We start from the raw sequence: 22925 nt of genomic DNA, 5'->3' as shown, positions 1-22925 counted from the left end.
TTCCGGGTGCTCATGACCCCATACATCCGATACAAGTTTTGGGTATCAAGACCCCATATGCCGATTACAACTCATTAGTATTGCATTTCGTCAAATGTGTTTCTAAGGCTCTTATTGCAGGATTGTAGGTAAAAAGAGATTGATATTGAGTAAACGCTCCACCTACCATTTCATATTTATGTTTTGTGTCCAACTTGTTATCTCAACTCACTACTCGTACTTCATGGCACAATTGTCAAGTTCTCGCTCGAGTTTATGACTTATCCATCCTCCTACCCAACAATCAATCTTATCCACACACGCATTTAGTTTAATAAGTTCACTCCGTCTATCTTAGCATCTTACAGTATCACTAGTAGCTAAACGAGTACACCAATAAAACATTAGGACGATAACTCATTCCATATGATACTTGTGTTCAACGCGACGAGAACCAACGAACGAGGATGACCAAGGGATCATTGGAGTGCGAATGACTATGTTTGGAAGTGGTTTAGAATAACTAGAAGTGATCGGAAACCAAAACGGTAAAAAATGAAGCAAAATAGTGAAAGCTGGAGATAAGTAACAGGTATCGATACCTAACACAAAGGTATCGATACCATTTGGTCAAAAATGATTCCAGACGCAAGGGTATTGATAACAACGGCAAATGATATCGATAACAAGTGGTTTTCTGGGTTTTGAAACACAAAGGTATCGATAACAAAGACTAAGGTATCGATAACAAAGGCTGTTCGAGCAGATTTTTAACAGATTCTCATGGGTTTCAACTACAACAACAATCACAACAACCATAGGCACAATTTCATGCACAAAACCAACTCAAGAACAACACAGAGTGAGAGAAATCCCTACCTCAAACTTGGTGAACGAGCTCCAAACGAGAGATCGGGCCTCGGCCTCCAAAATCAACCCCAAGCCAAATACGGCATACCGAGCTTCTATCGACGCGATTCGAGCTTCAATACAAGAAGAGGTGAAGGATTTGAGGTCGGTTGATGAAGGGTTGAAGTTGATTTGTTGGGTTTTTGAGTGAGAGTGGGAGTGAGAGAGAGAGAGAGAGAGGTGAGAGGCCGGGAGATGGAGGGAGAGAATGGAGTTGGGATTTTAATTCCCTACTCTTACACACACCTATATATACTCACACTTGCACTCCCTCCACTAACAATCCTTTCACATTGACCCCAAATCTCATAAACACATATTTCACATTTTCCTCAATTTCTATTATTAATAAATCTTTAAATAATTTCCAAAATTATGGGTCTTTACACTCTTAACAACTTATCAAATTTTCGCTCTTCAATAATCAAAGCTAGCAATATTTTGTCAATAACCAAATTTTATCTCTCAATCAAGTACACTAACATTACACACAAGCCTTCTTTTTTCCATTTTCTCTCTCTCTCTCTCTCTCTCTCTCTCTCTCTCTCAACAATGTTTTCAAAACATAATTTAAAAGAACTGTAACTATCAGATTTTTTTTCTGTTTTTTTCAGAAACTTTTTTTTTTAGGAAATCTTTTTTTTTCAAAAATTTTAAAAACTATAAGTAAATAAAAGTGTGTTTTTCAAAAATCTGTTTTTTGAAATTTTAAAACTCTTTTATAGAAAACTGTTTTTTACACAAAATCTGTTTTAAAAAAACTATATTTATAGTTTAATTTTAAAATTTCAAAACTATTTGTGTAAATATAATTCTTTTAAAATTTCTCAAAATTGTATTTACAGTTTTTAAGTGAACAAAGTGTGTTTTTTGAAAAACTGTTTTTTGTTTCGAATTTTTTTTTAACTGTTTCTAACATAAACTGTTTTTTTCCTTTAAAAATCGTTTTTTCAAAAAATATGCATGAAATTAAGGGAAAAAGTTTGGAAGGCCCATTGGTTTTGATTATGGGCAAAAAATAACCATTGTGGGATTTGACATTGCTAACTTTAGCAACCTCTAAATGGATAATCAAAATCTGATGTGGCATGTTTTGATTATTCACATTTTTTTATTCCACTGCTGATGCTCTAATTATGGTGTACTTGATTGAAGAAATATTGGGACAACTAAATTTGGTTATTGGCAAAAGGTTGTTAGTTTTGATTATCCAAGGGCCAAAATTTGATGAGTTGCTAAGAGGTTGCTAAGTTTGGTTATTCCAATGTAACTATTTTTTGAGCAAATTAAATGTTGCTAACCTTAGCAACATTTTGGTTTTGATTATTCCACTGTGGATGTCTTAGCAACTCATCAAATTTGAGCATCCATAGTGGAATAATCAAAACCAAAATGTTGCTAAGGTTAACAATATTTGCTCAAAAAAGTGACCACATTGGAATAACTAAAATTTGCAACCTTTTAGCAACTCATTAAATTTTGGCCCTTAAATAATCAAAATTAGCAACATTTTGTCAATAACCAAATTTTTTCTCTCAATCAAGTACACCAATATTACAAAAAAATATTCTCTCTCTCATCTGTAAAGTGCTGTTTCTTGTCTGAAATATTGTTAGAACATGTGTGAACGTTAAGTCCGACATCGGTGCTTCGTTCTCCAAGATAATGTGGAATAATACTCCAAGCGTAGGGCTTAACACGTCGGTTGAAGCATAATAAACCGGAAATCCGGGATCGTACCCAAGGGAATAATTATATGGCTTGGTCGGATTTGTAGATGCAAGTAAGGGCTTTCGGCTTTTAGACAACCAACTTTGTTTTACTTTAAACGGTGGAAATAAAAGGCTAAATTAAAAAAAAACGAATTAACTAGAGAAAAGATAGGCTAGGTCTAGGAATTATTAACACTCAAGACTCAAGCTAAATCACACTCTTCACCCAATTACACAATTTAAGATACTTGATTAAAGTTCTCAAATTGGAAGATAAAATGATTTGAGAACCAAGCTAGCTCTAGAATTCATTTGGCAAATACCTCGAGCGACAGAGCTCTAAGCATCATGTGTGGTGGGTAGGCGATGCTCCCACCTACACATGATCAAAGAGGTTAACACCTCGGTAATTTATCAAATAAACCCGAACCCCACATCAATTTTCAAATCAAAGTTTAAAACTTTATTGGGTGCAAAATGCAATTTTCGAGCGAGCCATGAGGTGCTAATCACCCCATGACCTAACCCTTGAAACTACTCGCACATATCTAGAGAGATAGGAGCAAGCAAAAATCTAGCTAACATAATGAAATAACAAGACTTGAAATAAACTAGAGATTATGATAGATCGGGAGAAGATAAACAACTTTAATTAAGGCAACAATAACAAAAATTAACAACTAAGGGCAGAAATTGAAATATTCAAAACTGAAAAATGAAGAACACTCAAGAACAATCACAAATCTAGATCTAGATCTAAAATTATGTAAGTAAATCTAAATCTACTTGTTTGTACAAAACAATGACATAAGCTTTTATACTCCGGGGATCCACGCTTGGAATATTCCCAAGATGCTCGAAAAATTTGCTCTTAAGTCCCTCGGCATCGATGGCAACGGCCTTAGAGTGCTTCACTATGGGGGTCGGCATCGATGGACTGTAAGACTTGACATCGATGCCGAGCTGGTTAGGGGACTGGACCACTAAGGGTCTCAGCATCGATGGAACTTTTGCCTTGACATCGATGCCGAGCTGGTTAGCTCGATGCTTGGCCTTCATCCTTTGCCTTGCTGCTTGCCTCTTGCTCGGGCAAATCTGCTTTCTGCTCGGGCAAATCAGGTTCTGCCTTGGCCATTTCTGGTTCTGCTCGGGCAATGACCTTCCTTACGCCTCGAAAACTCCCCTGTTTTGGTGATTCACCTATAAAACAGACTAGAACACTCTACAGGCAAACAACGTTAACAATAACTAATTATTAATTAAATTAAACTAAAACTGAACACTAGCGCACCCTACATTACATTCTCGGGTGCTTATCACACCCCCAAACTTAAGGTTTGCTAGTCCCTAGCGAACGAAATGCAGAAACTTAGAAAATTAGCAACTATGCAATCCTTCCGAATTCACAACTTAGAACATGCTCAATTCTGTAACCTAGCAAGAGTTCAACAATCCAACTTTTTATTTCATTTCTACAACTCACATTTTCAGCTTTCAATTAAACAGGCTAAGTATCAAGCAAGTTAAAGAGCAAGTCAAAATGGTCTGTGTCCTCGAACAATGGGAGGATACGGGACACAGAACCTGCGAATTCAGATTAAACCATATCCACCAAAGATGTGCTTAACAACAGGCATTAGAGAACCAGAAATACTATGCCTCAAACAATAAAGCACTTTATTCAACAGAATTAACAACTAACAGATGAAAGTTGGATAACGAAAAGAAAGCATACCATTAACTAGTTATGCAATTATCAGTCAGTCAATCAAAAAGGAATCCATACGCACAAAAGATCAACTAAGGTCTTTTTCAGCTTGTAATGACCTTGGTTACAAAGAACGGGTTAGCAAAAATGGGCGACGGTCTATTACTAGCTTGGTTAACTACCCGAGTGACCGCCACCAACATATGAAATGAACCAAGTCAAGGCCAAATCGGCCAAACCAATAAACCAACTACTAACTAACAATGCGCAAAGTTATACTACGAAATAAAAATGTAACAAAACAGAATAAAAGGATAGGATAGTTGGCATGTCAATTAACCAAGACCCCGACCAAGTAAGGGGAATTTCTAGAGCCACTGACTCTCTATCAGATCATCACCATGTCACCACCTCATCAAGTCATCCCATCAATCAGCCAACTCCTCACTCTCATACCTTGCAAAGTCATCACTTACTTCTCCCTCAACAACCGGCTCGGGGACATACTTCACCCCATGCTGCTGCTCTAGAACTGATGTCTGCCAGGCTATCTCTTTCCTTTGTGCTTCCTGTTCCCTCATCATCTTCCTCCTTTCAGCCTTCTCCTTCCTTTGACTATTGATTATTGAAACCCCTTGACAGAACAACTTCTTGAGCCAAGACCTCTGTTTCTCCTTTCTTGATGGCATCGTAGTCAAGTAATCCCCCTTTCTTGCCTGTTTACCCTTACTAGTAATCATACATGGAAATGACATATTGGCAGTAATCAAAGTATTGGCCCTAAAATCACGCAGCTGAGTAAAGATGAACATAGCCCAATCAACTATCAAATCATTAGCTGTTAAAGCAAACAAAATTTCTCCACTTTTCATGGTTGGCCTACTCTCTGAGCCTCGGGGATAAAGGTTATAATGAATCACTTTATTCAGAAATCTAAAGCTTGCTTTGAAATTCCCGGGCACATGGGGTAATGAAGCTAAAGCGGGGTCATGATACAAAGTCTCATTCACCACTTGCAAATCAATTAACTCATCCTTTCTAGGGTAATTCACAGATTCAGGAGGGGGCCTTTGAATTTTCAGATATGCAGCAATATCATTAGGAGTAATAACAATATCAATTCCCCCTACTTTCGAAAAAATTCCAACAACCGGGTCACTTTCCCAATCACCCTCAGGAATAATCATGAACTTATAAAACTCAATAACAACATTCTTATTATAACCCAATAACGGCCCAGTCCATAAATTCAAACCTTTCCTTATGATGTACCGAAGCCCCGTGTGATCATCGGGCAATGCCGTACTATCCACTTGCCTCTCGTTTTTGAACTTTCTGCCCGTGAAACTATCCTCCCAAACCCTCCTCTTATCCGCTGCAATCTGACCCGGAGTCCGTCTCCTCCGCTTACTCCTAGATCTCGAAGCCTCCGCGGGCTGATTTTCTTCCTCACTCTCAGCCATAAAATCATCCTCCTCTTCAATTTCAGGTTGAGAAGAGGGAGCACAGTGCGCAGTCTGTTTTATTCTCGGCATGGAAAACTAAAAGGAATTTTTGGTTTTTATTTTGTAATTTTCGAATTTTTAGAGGAATTTTCTAGGGTTTTGATTTTTTTGTGGGAAAATGGAATGTAGGGAAGGATTTATGGTGGGGAGTGGATATATGAGTGAAAAAATGGGAAGAAATTTCAGATTTTTAGGGGTAAAAGATGAAAATTTCGAATTTGAGTTGTAGGACATGGGTTTACCTTGATTTTGCTTGAAAAACTCGAAATCGATGGAGGAAACTTGTGTATTGTTGAAGGAGATGGAGGATTGGGAAGTTTTCTGTGGGAATATGGAGGATTTAGTGGGTGGATTGAAGGTTTGGGTTAGGATTTTGGTGGTTTACTGGAGGAATAGAAAGAAGTAGTCGGGTTTCAGAAGAATGGTTTTCCTTTGGTTTCTGACGTGATCAGCACTGATCTGTGGGTGAAAATCCATTCGGCATCGATGTAAGGTCTCTAATCCCATCGATGCCGCTCCCCTTAGTTGCTTTGCTTAGGTCACTCGGCAGCACTGTAAATCAATATACTCCATCGATGCCGATTTGCTTACTGGTCTGGCGAGATAGACCCCACGGCATCGATGTAAAGAGTTTTAATCCATCGATGCCGACGCCCTTAATCCAATTTTTTTTTGCTTTGCTTCAATTTGGTCCCCAGAGCTTCCAACAACTGATTCAACAACCCCAAAAAGACCTTTGCATATTGAAAACCACACCAACAATCCCTCCAAACAACCGGTCGCCTAGGCTAAGCAAAGAATGGGAGAATAACAGGATGCAAAATAGGACAAGGTGACTCATATGTGGTATAATCATGCAAAGAATGCCTTGTATCCTTTCCTAAGTGCGCTTTGGATTCCAAAATGATTGAAAATCGACATTTGAACACAATTAGACATGGACATGCGATTATTCACCTAACTACAAGTACGTTTATTGCAAGATGGGGATATGGGCCAAAACTTGCTCAAAAACTTGCTCAACACTTAAACCATTCAATTTTCAACTAAGGGGCTGTTTGATAAAACTGAAAACTGAAACTAAAAGCTGAAAAATTAAGTACTGAAAACTGAATGCTGAAATTTTTAAGCTGAAAAGCTGTTTGATAAACTATATTAAGTACTGAATTAAAAAATGATGAATTAATTTTGTTCCAATTATCTCTTAATTTTCTAACAGTCACAGTATACTTCTGGTAATGGTGGAGGAGTGGTGGAGGTGGAGGTGGTGGTGGTGATGAAGTAGTGGTAGAGGTGGAGGTGGTGATGGTGGTGGATGTGATAAAATGGTGGTAGGAGTGGTGGTGGTGGAGTAGTGGTGGTGGAGGAGTGGAGTGGTGTGGTCGAGTGGTTGTGGTGGTGGTGGTGGTGTAGTGATGGTAGTGGTGGTGGAGTGGCGGTGGTGGTGATGGTTGTGGTGGTGGGTGGTGGAGTGGTAGAGGTGGTGGTAGGAGCGGTGGTGATGGTGTAGTGATGGTAGTGGGGGTGGTGGAGCTGCTGCTGTTGGTGGTGGTGGAGGCGGTGGTGGTGGTGTAGTGATGTTGGTGGAGTTGGTGGAGTGGTGGTGGTGGAGCTGGTGGTGGTGGTGGTAGTGGAGGAAGTGGTGGTGGTGGAGTGGTGGTGGTGATGGAGTGGTGGAGCTAGTGGTGGTGATGTGGTGGGGGAGTAATGGTGGTAGTGGAGGTGGTGGTGGTGGTAGTGGTGGTGGTAGAGTGGTGGAGGTGTTGGTGGGAGTGGTTGTGGCGGTGATATGATGGTTGAATGTAAGTACATAAAAATTCAGCCAGAATTAAATAGCTCAAAGCTATTTAATTTTTTTCAACTTTTTGGCCTATATTTTAAGTGGTACTTAATTTGTTAAGCAATGTAAAATGTGGTTATCAAACCTACTGAATCACTTATTACTTAATTGATTCAGTTTTAAGTGCTGAATTTAGGTTATCAAACAAGCCCTAAGTGTGCAAATTAAGAAGTACAAAATTCTTAGGATTGTTACGAATTCTTGCTAACTAACAACGATTGAGCATGCAACAAGTCGTGAACAAAACTAAAAACTATGACAAAAGGAAGGAATTGCAAGTAAAAAGCTTTATTTATTTTTGAAAATTTTCAATTTTCTCATGTTTTTGGTTTTTAAATTTTCAAATGTTTTTGAAATTTTCAAAATTTTTTAAAAATCACAAAAATCAACCAAATAGCATATAAGCTAACCCCTCCCCCCAACTTAAAGCGATGCTATGCCCTCATAGCATTAGGAACAAGAGCGAAGAAAGGAAGAGTGCGCGAATGTACCGTCCAAGGGGAATGTCAACCCCTAAATACCTCGACCAAGTTGGATGATTTTATGTCAATGTTTTGCTCCAGCCAGATTTGATGCTTCCAGGGTTTACTCCTTCGGTTCTACCAACTCGGAACCATAGCTAGTCACACAGGGCCATATCCAAAGCTTTATCGGACTAACAACCGCGGCGCTTAGCCGCACCCATGCTTAGGGCTCCTGAACGCCTCACTCACTCCGGCTTTAGACCCAATCCACCAAGGCTGGTGTGGTAGCACATAAACCCTGCAAGACTTAGAGAATGACCTTCCACAAAACAAATGACATTAGAACCACCAGCCCGTGTTATCCGGCTTCCAAACGAAACAAAAACTAAAAGACAAAACACAAAGACAATGCAAAGAACAAATGAAAACATGCAAAACATAATGAAATGCACCACCCGATCATCACGTGATCACACGAGTCATACTTTTCTTCCCATTCCCTACCGGTGGGGTAAGAAATGGGTGGCTATACTAGACCGTTGAACATGTGTTATGTTAGCACCCGTAATAAAATCTATCGCTTGACCTCGCCAAACAATGAAGTCCAGCGTCCCCTAGGATCAAAACAAAACAAGATGCAATACAACCTAGCGTGCACTCTAGGCAATATCAAACCTTACTCACAGACCTAAGTTGCCTCCGATTAGGGGCAATCGCGGAGAGCATGGATCATTAATGATAAACTATTACCAAGAAGAACTAATGAAAGCCCTTTTTACACTAACACATTGATGAAATCTTTTGCATGTGAGGTATCTCCAAGATTTTATTTGATGCAAACACAGAACAAAATAAACAAAACACAACAAAACAAAGCATGCATAACTACACTAAAAGAGAAACAAGGCAAGAAAGAAAGAAAGAACAAATATGCACATTATATACAAATTTAATATCAGAACTCGGAGCGTCAAAGTCACAGCTAAACTCCACCAAACAATGAAGTCCAGCGCCCCCTAAGATCGTAACCAGGCAAGCAAACAAGATAGAGTCAAGTGCGTAAGCACGGGAATATCAAAGCCAAACCTAAGGATCTATACTGCCCCCGTTAGGGCTAATCTGGGAGACGTGAGTGGTTTACTGTGAATTACTCCTATCAGAAAAGCTAATTAAAGCCCTATGTCACTGATATTAAATGATTTGCCCTTCGAACCGGAGCTGGGCACACGATCCTTCTTTTAGTAGCGGCGTGAGAAGCTACATATACCCAAGTCAATGGAGGGTACCCCCTACCCGGGGGCCGGGTCCGACAAACAGTTAAGTTCAGCGGTTACGCTTTCGCTCCCCGTGCAATTTTAAGAATCAAACTAATCAACCGTGTAAACTGGATCGATTAACTCCTCATCCGGCTCTCCAAACTCAAAAGTACCAAGAAATGGTTTAAGCTTTTGGCCATTAACTTTGAAAGATTTACCATTTAACGGATTCACAACATCAACAACACCATGAGGATAAACATGTTCAACAACATAAGGGCCAGCCCAACGAGAACGTAATTTACCGGGAAACAAATGAAGCTTAGAGTTGTATAGGAGTACCCTTTGTCCAACCTCAAACTCTTTCCGGTGAATTCGCTTGTCATGGAAGGTCTTGACTTTTGCTTTGTAGATGGAAGTGTTGTCATAAGCATCTCTCCGAATTTCTTCAAGCTCATTGAGTTGGAGCTTTCTGTGTGCTCCAGCGGCCAGTAGACGATAATTAAGTGTCTTGATTGCCCAATATGCTTTATGCTCGAGCTCTACCGGAAGATGGCATGCTTTTCCAAAAACCAAACGATACGGCGAAGCTCCCAAAATGGTCTTGTATGCTGTGCGATAAGCCTAAAGTGCATCGGTCAAACGAAGACTCCAATCTTTCCGGTTCGGATTCACCGTCTTCTCCAAAATGTGCTTGATTTCTCTATTCGCCAACTCAGCTTGCCCATTCGTCTGAGGATGATAAGCAGTGGAGATCTTGTGAGTGATTCCATACTTCTTCATTAATGCCCCAAAAACACGATTGCAAAAGTGAGTTCCTTGGTCGCTTATGATTGCTCTCGGCATCCCAAAACGTGAAAGAATGTTATCCTTGAAAAACTCCACCACTACCTTGGCATCATTGGTCCGTGTTGCGATGGCTTCTACCCATTTTGAAACATAATCAACCGCCAATAAGATGTATAGGTTGTCGAAAGAAACGGGGAACGGTCCCATGAAGTCTATGCCTCAGCAGTCAAAGATCTCAACTACCATAATGTTAGTCAATGGCATTTCATCCCTCCGAGACACACTCCCAAGCTTTTGACAACATTCACAAGCTACACAGAAGTGATGAGCATCCCTATGCAAGGTTGGCCAATAAAATCCACATTGTAGCACCTTGGCAGAAGTCTTCTTAGAAGAGAAGTGGCCTCCACAAGCTTCTGAGTGACAAAACTCAAGAATCCTTCGTTGATCTGAATCTAGGACACAATGGCGCACTATTTGATCTTGACAATACTTGAAAAGATAAGGGTCATCATAAGAGAACATTCGTACTTCATGAAGAAACCGACGACGTTCTTGAGGAGACCAATGTGGCGGTACGAGTCTCGTAGCCAAATAATTCACTATATCCGCAAACCATGGGGCACTCGAAACAACAAACAATTGTCCATCGTGAAACGTGTCTAGAATAGGTAAACTTGGAGTAGGATCCTCAAACTGTAACCTTGATAAATGATCGGCTACCACATTCTCGACACCCTTTTTGTCCTTGATAGTCAAATTGAACTCTTGGAGAAGTAGAATCCATCGTATCAAACGAGCTTTGGCATCTTGCTTGGTAAGTAGGTACTTGAGAGCGGAATGATCCGTATACACAACAATAGGGGTGCCACCAATGAGATAAGACCGGAATTTGTCAAGAGCAAACACGATCGCAAGCAACTCTTTCTCCGTGGTAGTGTAATTCACTTGAGCATCATTCAAAGTCTTGCTTGCATAATGGATAACATACGGATGCTTGTCCTTCCTTTGCCCCAAAACAACACCTACAGCATAGTCACTTGCATCACACATAAGCTCGAACGGGAGGCTCCAATCCGGTGGTTGCACAATAGGAGGAGAAGTGAGACTAGCCTTCAACTTAACAAAAGCTTGCTCACACGCGGAGGTCCATTCAAACGGAGCGTCTTTGACAAGAAGATGGCACAGGGGTCGAGAGATGGCACTAAAATCTTTGATGAACCGACGACAGAATCCGACATGCTCGAGAAATGAACGAATATCCTTCACGCATTTTGGAGTCGGGAGATTGGAAATAAGATCGATCTTGGCCTTATCTACCGCGATACCATCCGACGATATAATATGCCCCAAGACAATCCCTTGAGTAACCATGAAGTGACACTTCTCCCAATTCAGAACCAAAATTTTCTCTTCACACCTTGTTAAGACTTTCTCCAAGTTGGCCAAGCATGAATCGAATGAATCGCCAAAAACAAAGAAATCATCCATAAAAACCTCTACTATCTTTTCAACCATATCACTAAAAATCCCCATCATGCATCGTGAAAAAGTCCCCGGAGCATTGCACAAACCGAAAGGCATACGACGATAAGCGAACGTTCCGAAGGGGCAAGTGAATGTTATTTTCTCTTGATCCTCTAGAGCAACTTCAATTTGATTGTAACCGGAATAACCGTATAAGAAACAATAGAATGCATGGCCGGCTATCCTTTCCAAGATCTGATCAATGAATGGTAAGGGAAAGTGATCCTTTCTGGTACTTGCGTTGAGCTTACGATAATCAATACAAACTCTCCATCCAGTTTGAACACGAGTAGGCACGAGCTCATTCTCCTCATTTCTTATAACTGTAACTCCGGATTTCTTTGGTACAACTTGAATTGGGCTCACCCAGTTATTATCGGCGATAGGATAGATGATTCCCACATCTAAAAGCTGCAAAACTTCAGCACGAACTACATCCTTCATAATCGGGTTCAAACGATGTTGAGGTTGGCGAGACGGCTTGACATTATCCTCCAAAGCAATATGGTGAGAGCAAAGAGTAGCATCGATCCCTTTGATATCAGCAATTGTCCATCCTATAGCGTTCATGTGCCTCCTTAGTGAATTGATCAACTTCATCTTTTGGAGATTCCCAAGAGAAGAGGAAATAACCACAGGATAAGTCTCGTTGTCTCCAAGAAAAACATACTTCAAAGTATCAGGTAGGGGCTTCAATTCCAATTTCGGTGGCTCAACACTAGATGGGAGAACCTTTTTCTCAATTGGTGGTAGCTCCTCAAACTCTTCAAATTTTAGAGTCCAAGAATTTATAGCACAAGCTTCATCTTCCTTACCAAGCAATGAACTCAAATAACTCACTTCAGAAGATTCAAGAAATTCGAGCTCCTCAGCTGTAAGAGCAACTTCCAAAGGATCACTGTACAGTAACTCAGCCACGTGTTCTTCTATAAGAGTATCGATAAGGCTCACTTCATTAACGTTCTCATCATCACCCATTTGACTACCCACATTAAAAACATTGACCTCCATCTTCATGTTACCGAAGGTCATATTGAGAAGTCCATTTCGACAGTTGATAACTGCATCCGCCGTGGCTAGAAAAGGTCTCCCAAGAATAACTGGAGTAGAAGCAGTAGAAGAGTCGGTCGGATTTGTATCGAGAATCACAAAATCCACCGAATAAACAAATTGGTCAACTTGTACTAGAACATCTTCCACTACTCCCCTCGGTGTACGAACGCTTCGATCGGCCAACTGTAGAGTGACACGAGTAGGCTTCATCTCTCCTAAACCAAGTTCTTGATAAACAGAGTATGGAAGTAGATTAACACTAGCACCAAGATCGAGCAAGGCTTGTTCGATACGCTTTCCTCCAATTGTGACAGCGATAGTAGGGCTCCCCGGATCCTTGTACTTAGGCGCGATATTCGTTTGAATGATAGAACTCACTTGCTCAGTAAGGAATATCTTCTTTTGGACATTAAGCTTGCGCTTCCGAGTACACAAATCCTTAAGAAACTAGGCATATAAGGGAATCTGCTTAATTGCATCCATAAGAGGAATGTTGATCTTCACTTGATTGAATAACTCATGCAACTCCGCATTCAAATTTGGTTTCGCCAAAACCCTCAAACGGTTGGGAAATGGTGCCGGTGTTGGAATCACTTGAGGTTCCAGTACACTTTCCTTGCTCTTGCCTTTATCCTTTTCTTCTTCTTCTGCAAGAGTCTCCTTACTTGCTTCCTTGGGAGATTCCCCAAGGATTGGAATTGAACGATCGATCGGAGGAGGCAAATAAGATGGTTCCGGAGGCATCACCACTTGGTTATCCACCGTCTTGCCACTTCGAAGAGAAATAATAGCCTTTGCTTGCTCGGGGAAAGTCACCGAAGAGCTAGCAAAGTAAAGACCTTGAGAAGTCGGATTAGAATTCGGTTGCGGATTAGGTTGAGGTTGAGTAGGAAACTTCCCTTTCTCTTGTTGTAACAAACCCACCGTAGTTGTCAACTTGCCCAACTGGTTCCTGATATCATTCATCATCTGAGTTTGTTGCTCGTTGATAGCAGTTTGACCTTGCAAGAGAGCACTAAATTGATCTTCCCAAGAACGCTTTGGAGGTTGTTGGTGGAACTGAGCAGGTTGTTGTTGAAATTGGTTTGCATGTGGGAACGGAGCAGAAGGAACAAAACCAGGCGGACCTTGAGCTTGAGGGAATCGGAAAGCATTCTGTGGTTGCTTCCAATGTAATTGAGGAGCTTGCGGTGGAGCTTGAGAAGAATTCCCTTCAACAAGTTGACTCCAACGGAAAGCTGGATGTTGCCTTGTCCCCGGATTATAAGATTGAGAATAAGGGTCAAAGCATTGCACGACTTGTACTTCCTCTGGAGCAATCCCATTAATCACATTCTTAAGAGCAGGAATATTGGGGCACACTTCGGTAGAATGACCCACAATCTCACAAATAACACAAACTTCCTCCACTTGGCGTACTGCTTTCACTTCTTGAGATTGAGCACTTTTTAATTCCAACTTGTCAAGTTTTCGGGCTACTTCCTCCAAACGAGTTTCAAAAGCTGTATGCTCCGCAATAGAGAATTTTCCCGAACCTGTAGGACCTTGATTGAACATCGCTCTATCTCCCGGATCTGCAAATTGCCAAGACTGAGTCTTCTCAGCTAGTGACTCATAGTAATCCCAAGCATCCTTCGGTGTCTTTCCCATAAAATCACCTCCACCCATGGTATCCAAAAGCTGTTTACTCTCTTGAGAACACCCTGTGTAGAAATAGTTGACTCTGAGATACAACGGAAGGTTGTGATGAGGAACCAACATAAGCAAATCTTTGTAGCGCTCCCAATACTTGTGGTAAGTCTTTCCATCCCTTTGCTTGAAACATTGAATCTGATCGATAAGTAATTTAGTCCGGCTGGCTGGAAAGAACTTAGTGGTGAAAACATCCTGAACTTCTCCCCAGTTGCGCAAAGATTGAGGCTTCAAAGAATTGAACCACTGTTTTGCCTTGTCTTTAAGAGTGAATGGAAACAACTTCAGGCGGGCTTGATCAAGTTGCCCTGGAATTGTAACAAAAGAGTGCAGAATATTTTCGAACTCCCGAATATGCAAATAAGGATCCTCCAATTCTCGCCCCCGAAACTCTGGTATTATCCGAAGGTACTCAACCTTGAATTCAAATGTATTCCCAGCGGTCGGAATAACGATAGGAGATACTTAAGGAGCCCGTTCTGGATTCAGATAATCACGTAGAGTACGAATTGGAACTTCTTCGGCCATTGGGCCTTTGTGATTGCGATTTAATTTGCGAGGCAGAGAGTGGGCAGGATACGCCCTGGCAATGCTACGGTTTTTTGGCGGAGACGAAGAATGATGAAGCCGATTTGAAATTGGGCTTCGGTAAATACGCATACACAGGCAAAAATACTAACTAACTACCAACAATCTACCAGACAGAAGGGGCCATCCCGCCACCTCAACTCAGCAAACAGAATATGCGAGGGGTTATGCCACCACCTCGGCTAAGCAATGCAATCAAATTTAAACTAACTAACTAAATTAATTATGCTAAACTAACTAAGAACAAATCCAATATTTAGCTTGGCTTCGTTACACCTCAAGTTTAGTAGAACTAGGTTAGAGGTATCCACCAAACTAAATATGAACTACTAACACATAAACTACTAAACTACTACTAGACGAAAGCGGGATACTTACAGTGGTTTGTCGAACCTCCACGAAAGCCATAATAAGAAATCCCCGGCAACGGCGCCAAAAATGCTTCGTTCTTCAAGATAATGTGGAATAATACCCCAAGCGTAGGGCTTAACACGTCGGTTGAAGCATAATAAACTGGAAATCCGGGATCGTATCCAAGGGAATAATTATATGGCTTGGTCGGATTTGTAGATGCAAGTAAGGGCTTTTGGCTTTTAGACAACCAACTTTGTTTTACTTTAAACGGTGGAAATAAAAGGCTAAATTAAAAAAAACGAATTAACTAGAGAAAAGATCGGCTAGGTCTAGGAATTATTAACACTCAAGACTCAAGCTAAATCACACTCTTCACCCAATTACACAATTTAAGATACTTGATTAAAGTTCTCAAATTGGAAGATAAAATGATTTGAGAACCAAGCTAGCTCTAGAATTCATTTGGCAAATACCTCGAGCGACAGAGCTCTAATCATCATGTGTGGTGGGTAGGCGATACTCCCACCTACACATGATCAAAGAGGTTAACACCTTGGTAATTTATCAAACAAACCCGAACCTCACATCAATTTTCAAATCAAAGTTTAAAACTTTATTGGGTGCAAAATGCAATTTTCGCCCGAGCCATGATGTGCTAATCACCCCATGACATAACCCTTGAAACTACTCGCACATATCTAGAGAGATAGGAGCAAGCAAAAATCTAGCTAACATAATGAAATAACAAGACTTGAAATAAACTAGAGATTATGATAGATCGGGAAAAGATAAACAACTTTAATTAAGGCAACAATAACAAAAATTAACAACTAAGGGCAGAAATTAAAATATTCAAAACTAAATAATGAAGAACACTCAAGAACAATCACAAATCTAGATTTAGATCTAAAATTATGCAAGCAAATCTAAATCTACTTGTTTGTACAAAACAATGACATAAGCTTTTATACTCCGGGGATCCGCGCCTGGAATATTCCCAAGATGCTCGGAAAATTTGCTCTTAAGTCCTTCGGCATCGATGGCAACGGCCTTAGAGTGCTTCACTATGGGGGTCGGCATCGATGGACTGTAAGACTTGACATCGATGCCGAGCTGGTTAGGGGACTGGACCACTAAGGGTCTCGGCATCGATGGAACTTTTGCCTTGACATCGATGCTGAGCTAGTTAGCTTGATGCTTGGCCGTCATCCTTTGCCTTGCTGCCTGCCTCTTGCTCGGGCAAATCTGCTTTCTGCTCGGGCAAATCAGGTTCTGCTCGGGCAAATCAGGTTTTGCCTTGGCCATTTCTGGTTCTGCTTGGGCAAATCACCTTCTGCTCGGGCAATCACCTTCCTTACACCTCGAAAACTCCCCTGTTTTGGTGATTCACCTATAAAACAGACTAGAACACTCTACAGGCAAACAACGTTAACAATAACTAATTATTAATTAAATTAAACTAAAACTAAACACTAGCGCACCCTACATTACATTCTCGGGTGCTTATCAATCGGATAAACACAAAAAGAGTTAGACATTAATATACAATTGGATGACTCACCACTTATAAGGCTTAGCCTTTTAAGTGGATATGGGTCATTCAATGTATATTGGACCCAAGTAATGTGGTGGACTCTTTGCCGTTACTCCCATACAAATTGGGCCTTGAGCACGCAGTGGTGGGTCGATGCATCAGACAAACTCCCAACAAACGGTATCAGAGCTGATGGCTGGCGATCTATGGGAAAACTCTCAGCGCACCATTGAAGGGACTTGCATAGAAGATACTCATGGAGCGGTATAAAATCCAAAGGTGACTCCCGATGAAGCAAGGTGGCTCGATGTTGGAGTGCTATATTGGATGACTCATTGTCGATGGAGTTGACTCGTCAGGGAGCATGGTGCTATTGAATTAATGAGCACATTGGCTCTCAATGGAGTTCTCGTCGGGGAGCATGGTGCCGGTGACTAGGCACGTTGACTCTCAATTGAGATGACTCTGAATCGATTGAGTGGGTGCAGAATAAGCCCAGTTTGGGAGATAGGGTTGAGAGTATTAGATCAGAATCAAGAAGGAGTTTGGATGCAAAGAGAGGTTAAGGCCCAATGTTCAGTTCACACATGAAGGAGAGATTTGGAAGAACATGTGTGAACGTTAAGTCCCATATCGGATAAACAGAAAAAGAGTTGGATCTTAATATACAATTGAATGGTTCACCACTTATAAGACTTAGCCTTTTAAGTGGATATGGGTCATTCAATGTATATTGGACCCAAGTAATGTGGTGGACTCTTTGCCGTTACTCCTATACAAATTTGGCCTTGAGCACGCAGTGGCGGATCGATGCATCAGACAAACTCCCAACAAATATGTTTATTTTGACAACTTCAATTATACACAGTCGTTTTGACAACTTCTATACTTTCAAAATTGTGTATCTAAAATCTTTTAAACAAAATAATGTGCGTGTTTGCAATAGCGGTGGATAGATATTTTAATTTTTGGATTCTATTGCAGATTATAGGTTTTAGATTTTGGTAGAAGCAAATATACTTGCTTACCCGTTAAGATTTTTATTTTTTAAGTACACTTATTTTTTTGCTTTATGAGACAGATTATTCTCTCATAATACATTACCCTTAATTCAAAAAAAATAACTACTTTATTTTAGTTAGTGGAACAGAGACCGCATAATCGTAGATAAAAAATAACTTGTACAATATAGTTTCACATGGGAAATGATTTTGCCACTTATTTTTTTGTTAACGCCACTCCTCTGCAAGTGTATTTTTGCACCAAAAATACACTTGCAGGGGAGTGACGTTAACAAAAAAGGGAGTGACAAAATCTGCAGCCTTTCATATATCCCATTATACCTTTCTCCAAATCTTTGTCAAAGTATTTACTGTTAATTTCTTTTTTTCAAATTGTTGTTGCGTTGCGCCAACTAAAGATGAGTTCTTTTGTGTATGTTTTCCGTTTCACAAGTAAGCATTTTGCTCCTCGTAAATGCATGTGTAAATGCATATTTGAACGTGCTTTCAATGATTTCACATGGTTGAAGCTATTTTGTATACCTTAAATGCCAAAAGTGGTCCCTTTGTTGTATGGTTTGGTTCCCAACTATTTTTCCGGTGTTTTATACTTTTGATAGTATTTGTTCAGATTTTTGTCGTAATTTTCGGAATTAATCATTTTTTTCGACGAGAGTAACTAGAAAAGTATAAAAATATGGACTGAAGTTGGAAAAAATTCAAATAAGTCGACACTTTAAACAAAAATACTCCTAGTTGTTTGGTATTTTTTCGCCTTTAGTGAACATTTTTACTCCTTTTGTCGAGAAGAATAGTTAATCCAAAATATAAAGCGGATCTAACAAAAATTCAAGAAAGATGAACAAAAAATATCAAAACCAAATATTTTATTTCCCAAAAAAATATCAAAACCAAAAAGATAAGAAATTAAAGGAGAATTTATACTATTTGCTCGAAAGAAAACAGGAAGCATAGCCATTAACTATACAGATTTAGTTGATTTTGAGAATCTGAAAATTAATGAGACTAATTGTACATCCCTTGAAATCATAATTAAACACAAGGAAATCTGATTATCAGATTCTCTAATTATACAAAATCTTCCCATAAATTGAGCAATTAAGGTTTTAAAAAAGTACTGCTAAGTGCAAAATAAAAATGGCTAGAGGAAAGAGAATCATGAAAATGAAAGAAAAGTCTATATAAGGCCGGTCCATTCTGCTAAGATTGTTATTTTTATGTACTTATTTTCGTTTTATGAGACTGATCATTCTCTCATAATACATCACCTTTAATTAAAAAAATAAGTTTCCGTTAGCGGAACGAAGCCTAAGTGATTTTCACGAGTTCAAAAAATCATATATAGTGAGATTTAACGATCATTTAATTCGTTCGTATGGTGAGAGTACAAAATTTTCCTCTAATTCAGAAACGGGAAAAAAATAATACTAATCCGAAAAATTAATGGAAGAACTTTAAACAGCTATATATTTTCGACCATGACTTGGGGGCCACTCCAACACTTTTAGACGGGTCATTAATCTTACAAGCAATTCCAACGTTTTAATGAGATAAAACTCATTACCAATTAGGTAGAATATTAAATGAAAAGTTTACTTGCCGTTATGAGATACTTTCGTAGTGTTTTTTTGGTGTGAATAAAAATTTTCTCACCATTTGGATACATTAATTAATAAATGGAGAAACTGGACAATGAACTTAATTTACAAAATTTTCTATTATGGCCTATGCGTCTTGGCTTGGGGCTAAATCTTACAAAAAGTGGAGACCCAAAAGTAAATTTTATTTTCTCTTATGGTACGCTTAAAATTTTATTTTCTCTTATGGCCGGGAAGACTACATTTGTAGATTGGCATTCTCTTTATGGTACGCATAAAATATCCATCTTGGGTCATGATTTGGAGGCAAATCTCAAAAATTCCGTGAACCTCATTACAAGATTGATTTTTTTTTTTCCCCCTCGGCGAAAATCACTAGAAGTGTTAATTGTAATTGTACGATCGATTTTTTGAAAACCTTTAGTTAGAACTATCCATCTTGGATCATGATTTGGAGGCAAATCTCAAAAATTCCGTGAACCTCATTACAAGATTGATTTTTTTTTTTCCCCCCGGGCAAAAATCACTAGTATTGTTAATTGTAATTGTACGATCGATTTTTTGTACAAATAGTGTATCAAATAATTATGTTGCATCATATATATACATATAAATATTTTATTATCGATTTTATAAACAGTGTATCAAATAATTACGTCGCATCATATAAATATATAAATATAAATATTTTAGTTAGGCTGTTGATTTTGCTACTCCATTTTTTGTTAACGCTACTCCCCTGTAAGCGTATTTTTGCACCAAAAATATACTTACAGGAGAGTGACATTAACAAAAAATGAAGTGGCAAAATCAACGGCCTTTACTTATTGATTAAACACTTCTATATTTTTTAGTGAGAATGACAAACTTTTGTTGGGGCTTTTGAATTGTGTGAGTACAAATGTTCTTTTGTACTGTGCGCTGTACGAATCCAAGAAATAAATATGCTGTATGAATACAAGAAACATTAAAGTTAAACATTAATTAGATTAACAAAATCTCCGTACATTAAAGGCAAACATTAATTTAGATTGACAAAATCTCCGTTGGATTATCGAGACTTGGGGCGCAATCTTCCAAAAAAAAAAAACGTGGACCCCACACTCACGAGACCCCACCTACTGTTTTTCAAAAAGTGGGCCCTGAACATGCCACGTGTCGCCCAGATTCTTCCCGTTTGAGTCGGTTACAGCGCGCATGGCACTGTAGCACCGTTGGTGTCCATCTGTTGCCTGGCTCGGCTCTGCTCTGGCTCATTAATTACCTTTTGGATTTCTTTGATTTACTGAATCCTCAACTGACTCAAATACCCCTCTGATTTTCCGGAATACCGGGGACATACGAAGGAGTAACGTCCCCACAGGGGCAGTTTCGTCAAGTGGTAACCTGTTCGAATATCGAAAAGAAAAAATATAAATAGGGGAGGAACGGGGGAGAGTCGGTTCCGTTAAATCGTTTTTAGGGCTTGAAAGTTAGAGCAAAGGCAGGAACCTTCCATCCCCCTGGCTCTTCTTCTTCTCTCTCTCCTGTTCACCCTGCAATACTGTATGCTCTCTCTCTCTCTCTCTCTCTCTCTCTCTCTCTCTCTATACGTATATCTGGAGATTCATTTATGTATACGTGTGTATCTGTCATGCATGCTTTGTTGTTGATTTTTTTCTCGTGTTTATCTCTCGCTGAATTGGATGGTTGGTCGACGCCCCTCAAGTCAATTGATCACATGAAATTTGCCGACAATCTTCAGTTTGTTTGTTGTGTTAGCAGAATAGGACTTCGAATTTACGTTTCTTTGCTGTTTTGGTTGAGGACGGTTAGTGTCCTCTCTGGAATTCGGCGAAAACAGACACAATTTGCTTGATTCTTTGTGTGTGTTTATGTGCTCTGTTTTCTTTCCCCCCCGTTTTCTGGAGTGCTGGCCGGTTTCTACTTCTGTGAGTGATTTTTTTGGGAAGACCTCGTTGTAATTTGCGTCTGGTTTGTTCAATTGGAGTTTTGTTACCAAACCAATGTGCCTGCATTGGAATGCACCATTTTCTCAACGTGGCGGAGTCAGCTGTTTCCTGTCAATTTGTTTTTTTATCGGCAAAAGTTACTGTCTTTGGAGTAGTTAGATTAACACCTCGGAGGAGGAGTTGAATTTGTGACCTCCTTCCCCCTAGCACTTAAGTGCTTCTTCTTGATGCCATTGGACCAAAGGCCTCTTGGCTGCTTCTTCCTGAATGCCATTGGGCCAAAGGCCTCTTGGCTGCTTCCTGTCAGATTTTCTGGTTTTTCTGAAATAAAATTCGTTTTGAGTTTCCCCCTGGCCCTGGAAATTTATGTTACCTTCTTTTCCTTGATTTTACTAAACAAATTCCACCAGTTTGTAGGTTTGCGTATTTGTTTTGTCCCCTCATTTCCTTCTCCATTTTTATGCATCGGTAATCATAAGGAAATTTTGTTGACCCCATTAATTATGAGGGAAGTATTGGGGTTTGATACTGAATTAGAATGGACGGATAGATGGATTGGTTCTATAGAATGTTGCTTGTGGAATAAGAATAAGATTGATATAAGGCACATATGGAAGATTATAAGACAACTATGTGATGAGCTCTTAAAATTATGCATTACATACTTCACCAATTACTAGGTTGTTTTCATATTTAGTTAGTGACAATTTTTTTTTTTAATAATTTAATTGTTGTTTGTTGATGAATAAAGTCTTGAGCTTGTGATTGACAATTGCACATCTCGATTGAATTTCTGGCTCCTCAATCCTCCATGGTACGTCTTGATTAGGTCTGAGTACATGACCTGCATCTGCTAAATACCGACCCGCATTATGCTCGTATATAATGTACTCTTACGTTTTATAGGCTGATTATTGTGGGTCCCATGCAGATTAAATGTTGGGTCCCAGTAATATTATTTGAGGTTTAAAGATTGTGGTTTACAATTGGAATAGAAAAATAAGTGTAGGATATAATAGTCATTTAGCATTTGTACGGGATATACGTGACACAGGTGCCACTGTTATTAGAGGTAGCAGATTAGTACCAAAAGCATGCTGAGATGGTTCCTCTGGGCAGCTTATAGTGGGTTTAAGAGGCAAATATGTTAGATGGGTGCTAGTATCTTAATCATAACGGTTAAAATGACATCAATGCTGCTATGATTTTTTCTTAGATAATTGCAACGTTGACATATAAAGGGTATCAATTTGAATGTTTGTCTTCAAAGAGAACAAGAAACTGGGCTGGTCCACTGCCATTTCTTTTTGGATTTAGCCATCGGTAGTTCCCCTCTACCTACTAGTTCATAAATGCACACATGCACTAGGGAAGATAAACAAAACAAGAAGAAAAAAAATAGAACAAACAACTAATAAATCTCACAACCGATTGCCAAACTAG

General features: G+C 39.5%; 2 protein-coding genes across 2 annotated transcripts; both read right to left on the bottom strand.

The window, feature by feature from the left end:
• Nucleotides 1-9484: 9484 nt before the first annotated feature.
• Nucleotides 9485-10369, bottom strand: LOC131332703 (uncharacterized). Its single transcript, XM_058366996.1, has 2 exons — nt 10049-10369; nt 9485-9694 (listed from the first exon to the last, which is right to left on the bottom strand). The coding sequence occupies exons 1-2, from the start codon at nt 10367-10369 to the stop codon at nt 9485-9487; spliced, it is 531 nt and encodes a 176-aa protein (XP_058222979.1).
• A 12-nt stretch (nt 10370-10381) lies between these two features.
• On the bottom strand, nt 10382-21756 carry LOC131332701 (uncharacterized). The gene is made up of 9 exons (XM_058366995.1): nt 21650-21756; nt 20795-20916; nt 16707-16766; nt 14566-14742; nt 13870-14103; nt 12712-12969; nt 11941-12615; nt 10766-11478; nt 10382-10654 (listed from the first exon to the last, which is right to left on the bottom strand). Exons 1-9 carry the CDS (start codon nt 21754-21756, stop codon nt 10382-10384), a joined length of 2619 nt encoding a protein of 872 aa, XP_058222978.1.
• Nucleotides 21757-22925: the final 1169 nt, after the last annotated feature.

Source organism: Rhododendron vialii, chromosome 7a, assembly GCF_030253575.1.
Source record: "Rhododendron vialii isolate Sample 1 chromosome 7a, ASM3025357v1".
NCBI classification, from domain to species: Eukaryota; Viridiplantae; Streptophyta; class Magnoliopsida; order Ericales; family Ericaceae; genus Rhododendron; species Rhododendron vialii.
This window is presented reverse-complemented; position numbering and strand designations above follow the sequence as displayed.

Bases quoted from the DNA above. Each gene is read 5' to 3' on its own strand.
- LOC131332703 (XM_058366996.1), bottom strand. From the start codon at position 10,369: ATGGGACCGTTCCCCGTTTCTTTCGACAACCTATACATCTTATTGGCG. The intron at 9,695-10,048 runs GTGAATCCGAAC...TACAACTCTAAG, and splicing joins AGCACATTTTGGAGAAGACG to CTTCATTTGTTTCCCGGTAA.
- LOC131332701 (XM_058366995.1), bottom strand. From the start codon at position 21,756: ATGGCATTCAGGAAGAAGCAGCCAAGAGGCCTTTGGTCCAATGGCATC. The intron at 20,917-21,649 runs GTGTTAATCTAA...ATATTCGAACAG, and splicing joins AATTCAACTCCTCCTCCGAG to GTTACCACTTGACGAAACTG. The intron at 12,616-12,711 runs GTAACATGAAGA...ATACTCTTATAG, and splicing joins ACTTCTCAATATGACCTTCG to AAGAACACGTGGCTGAGTTA.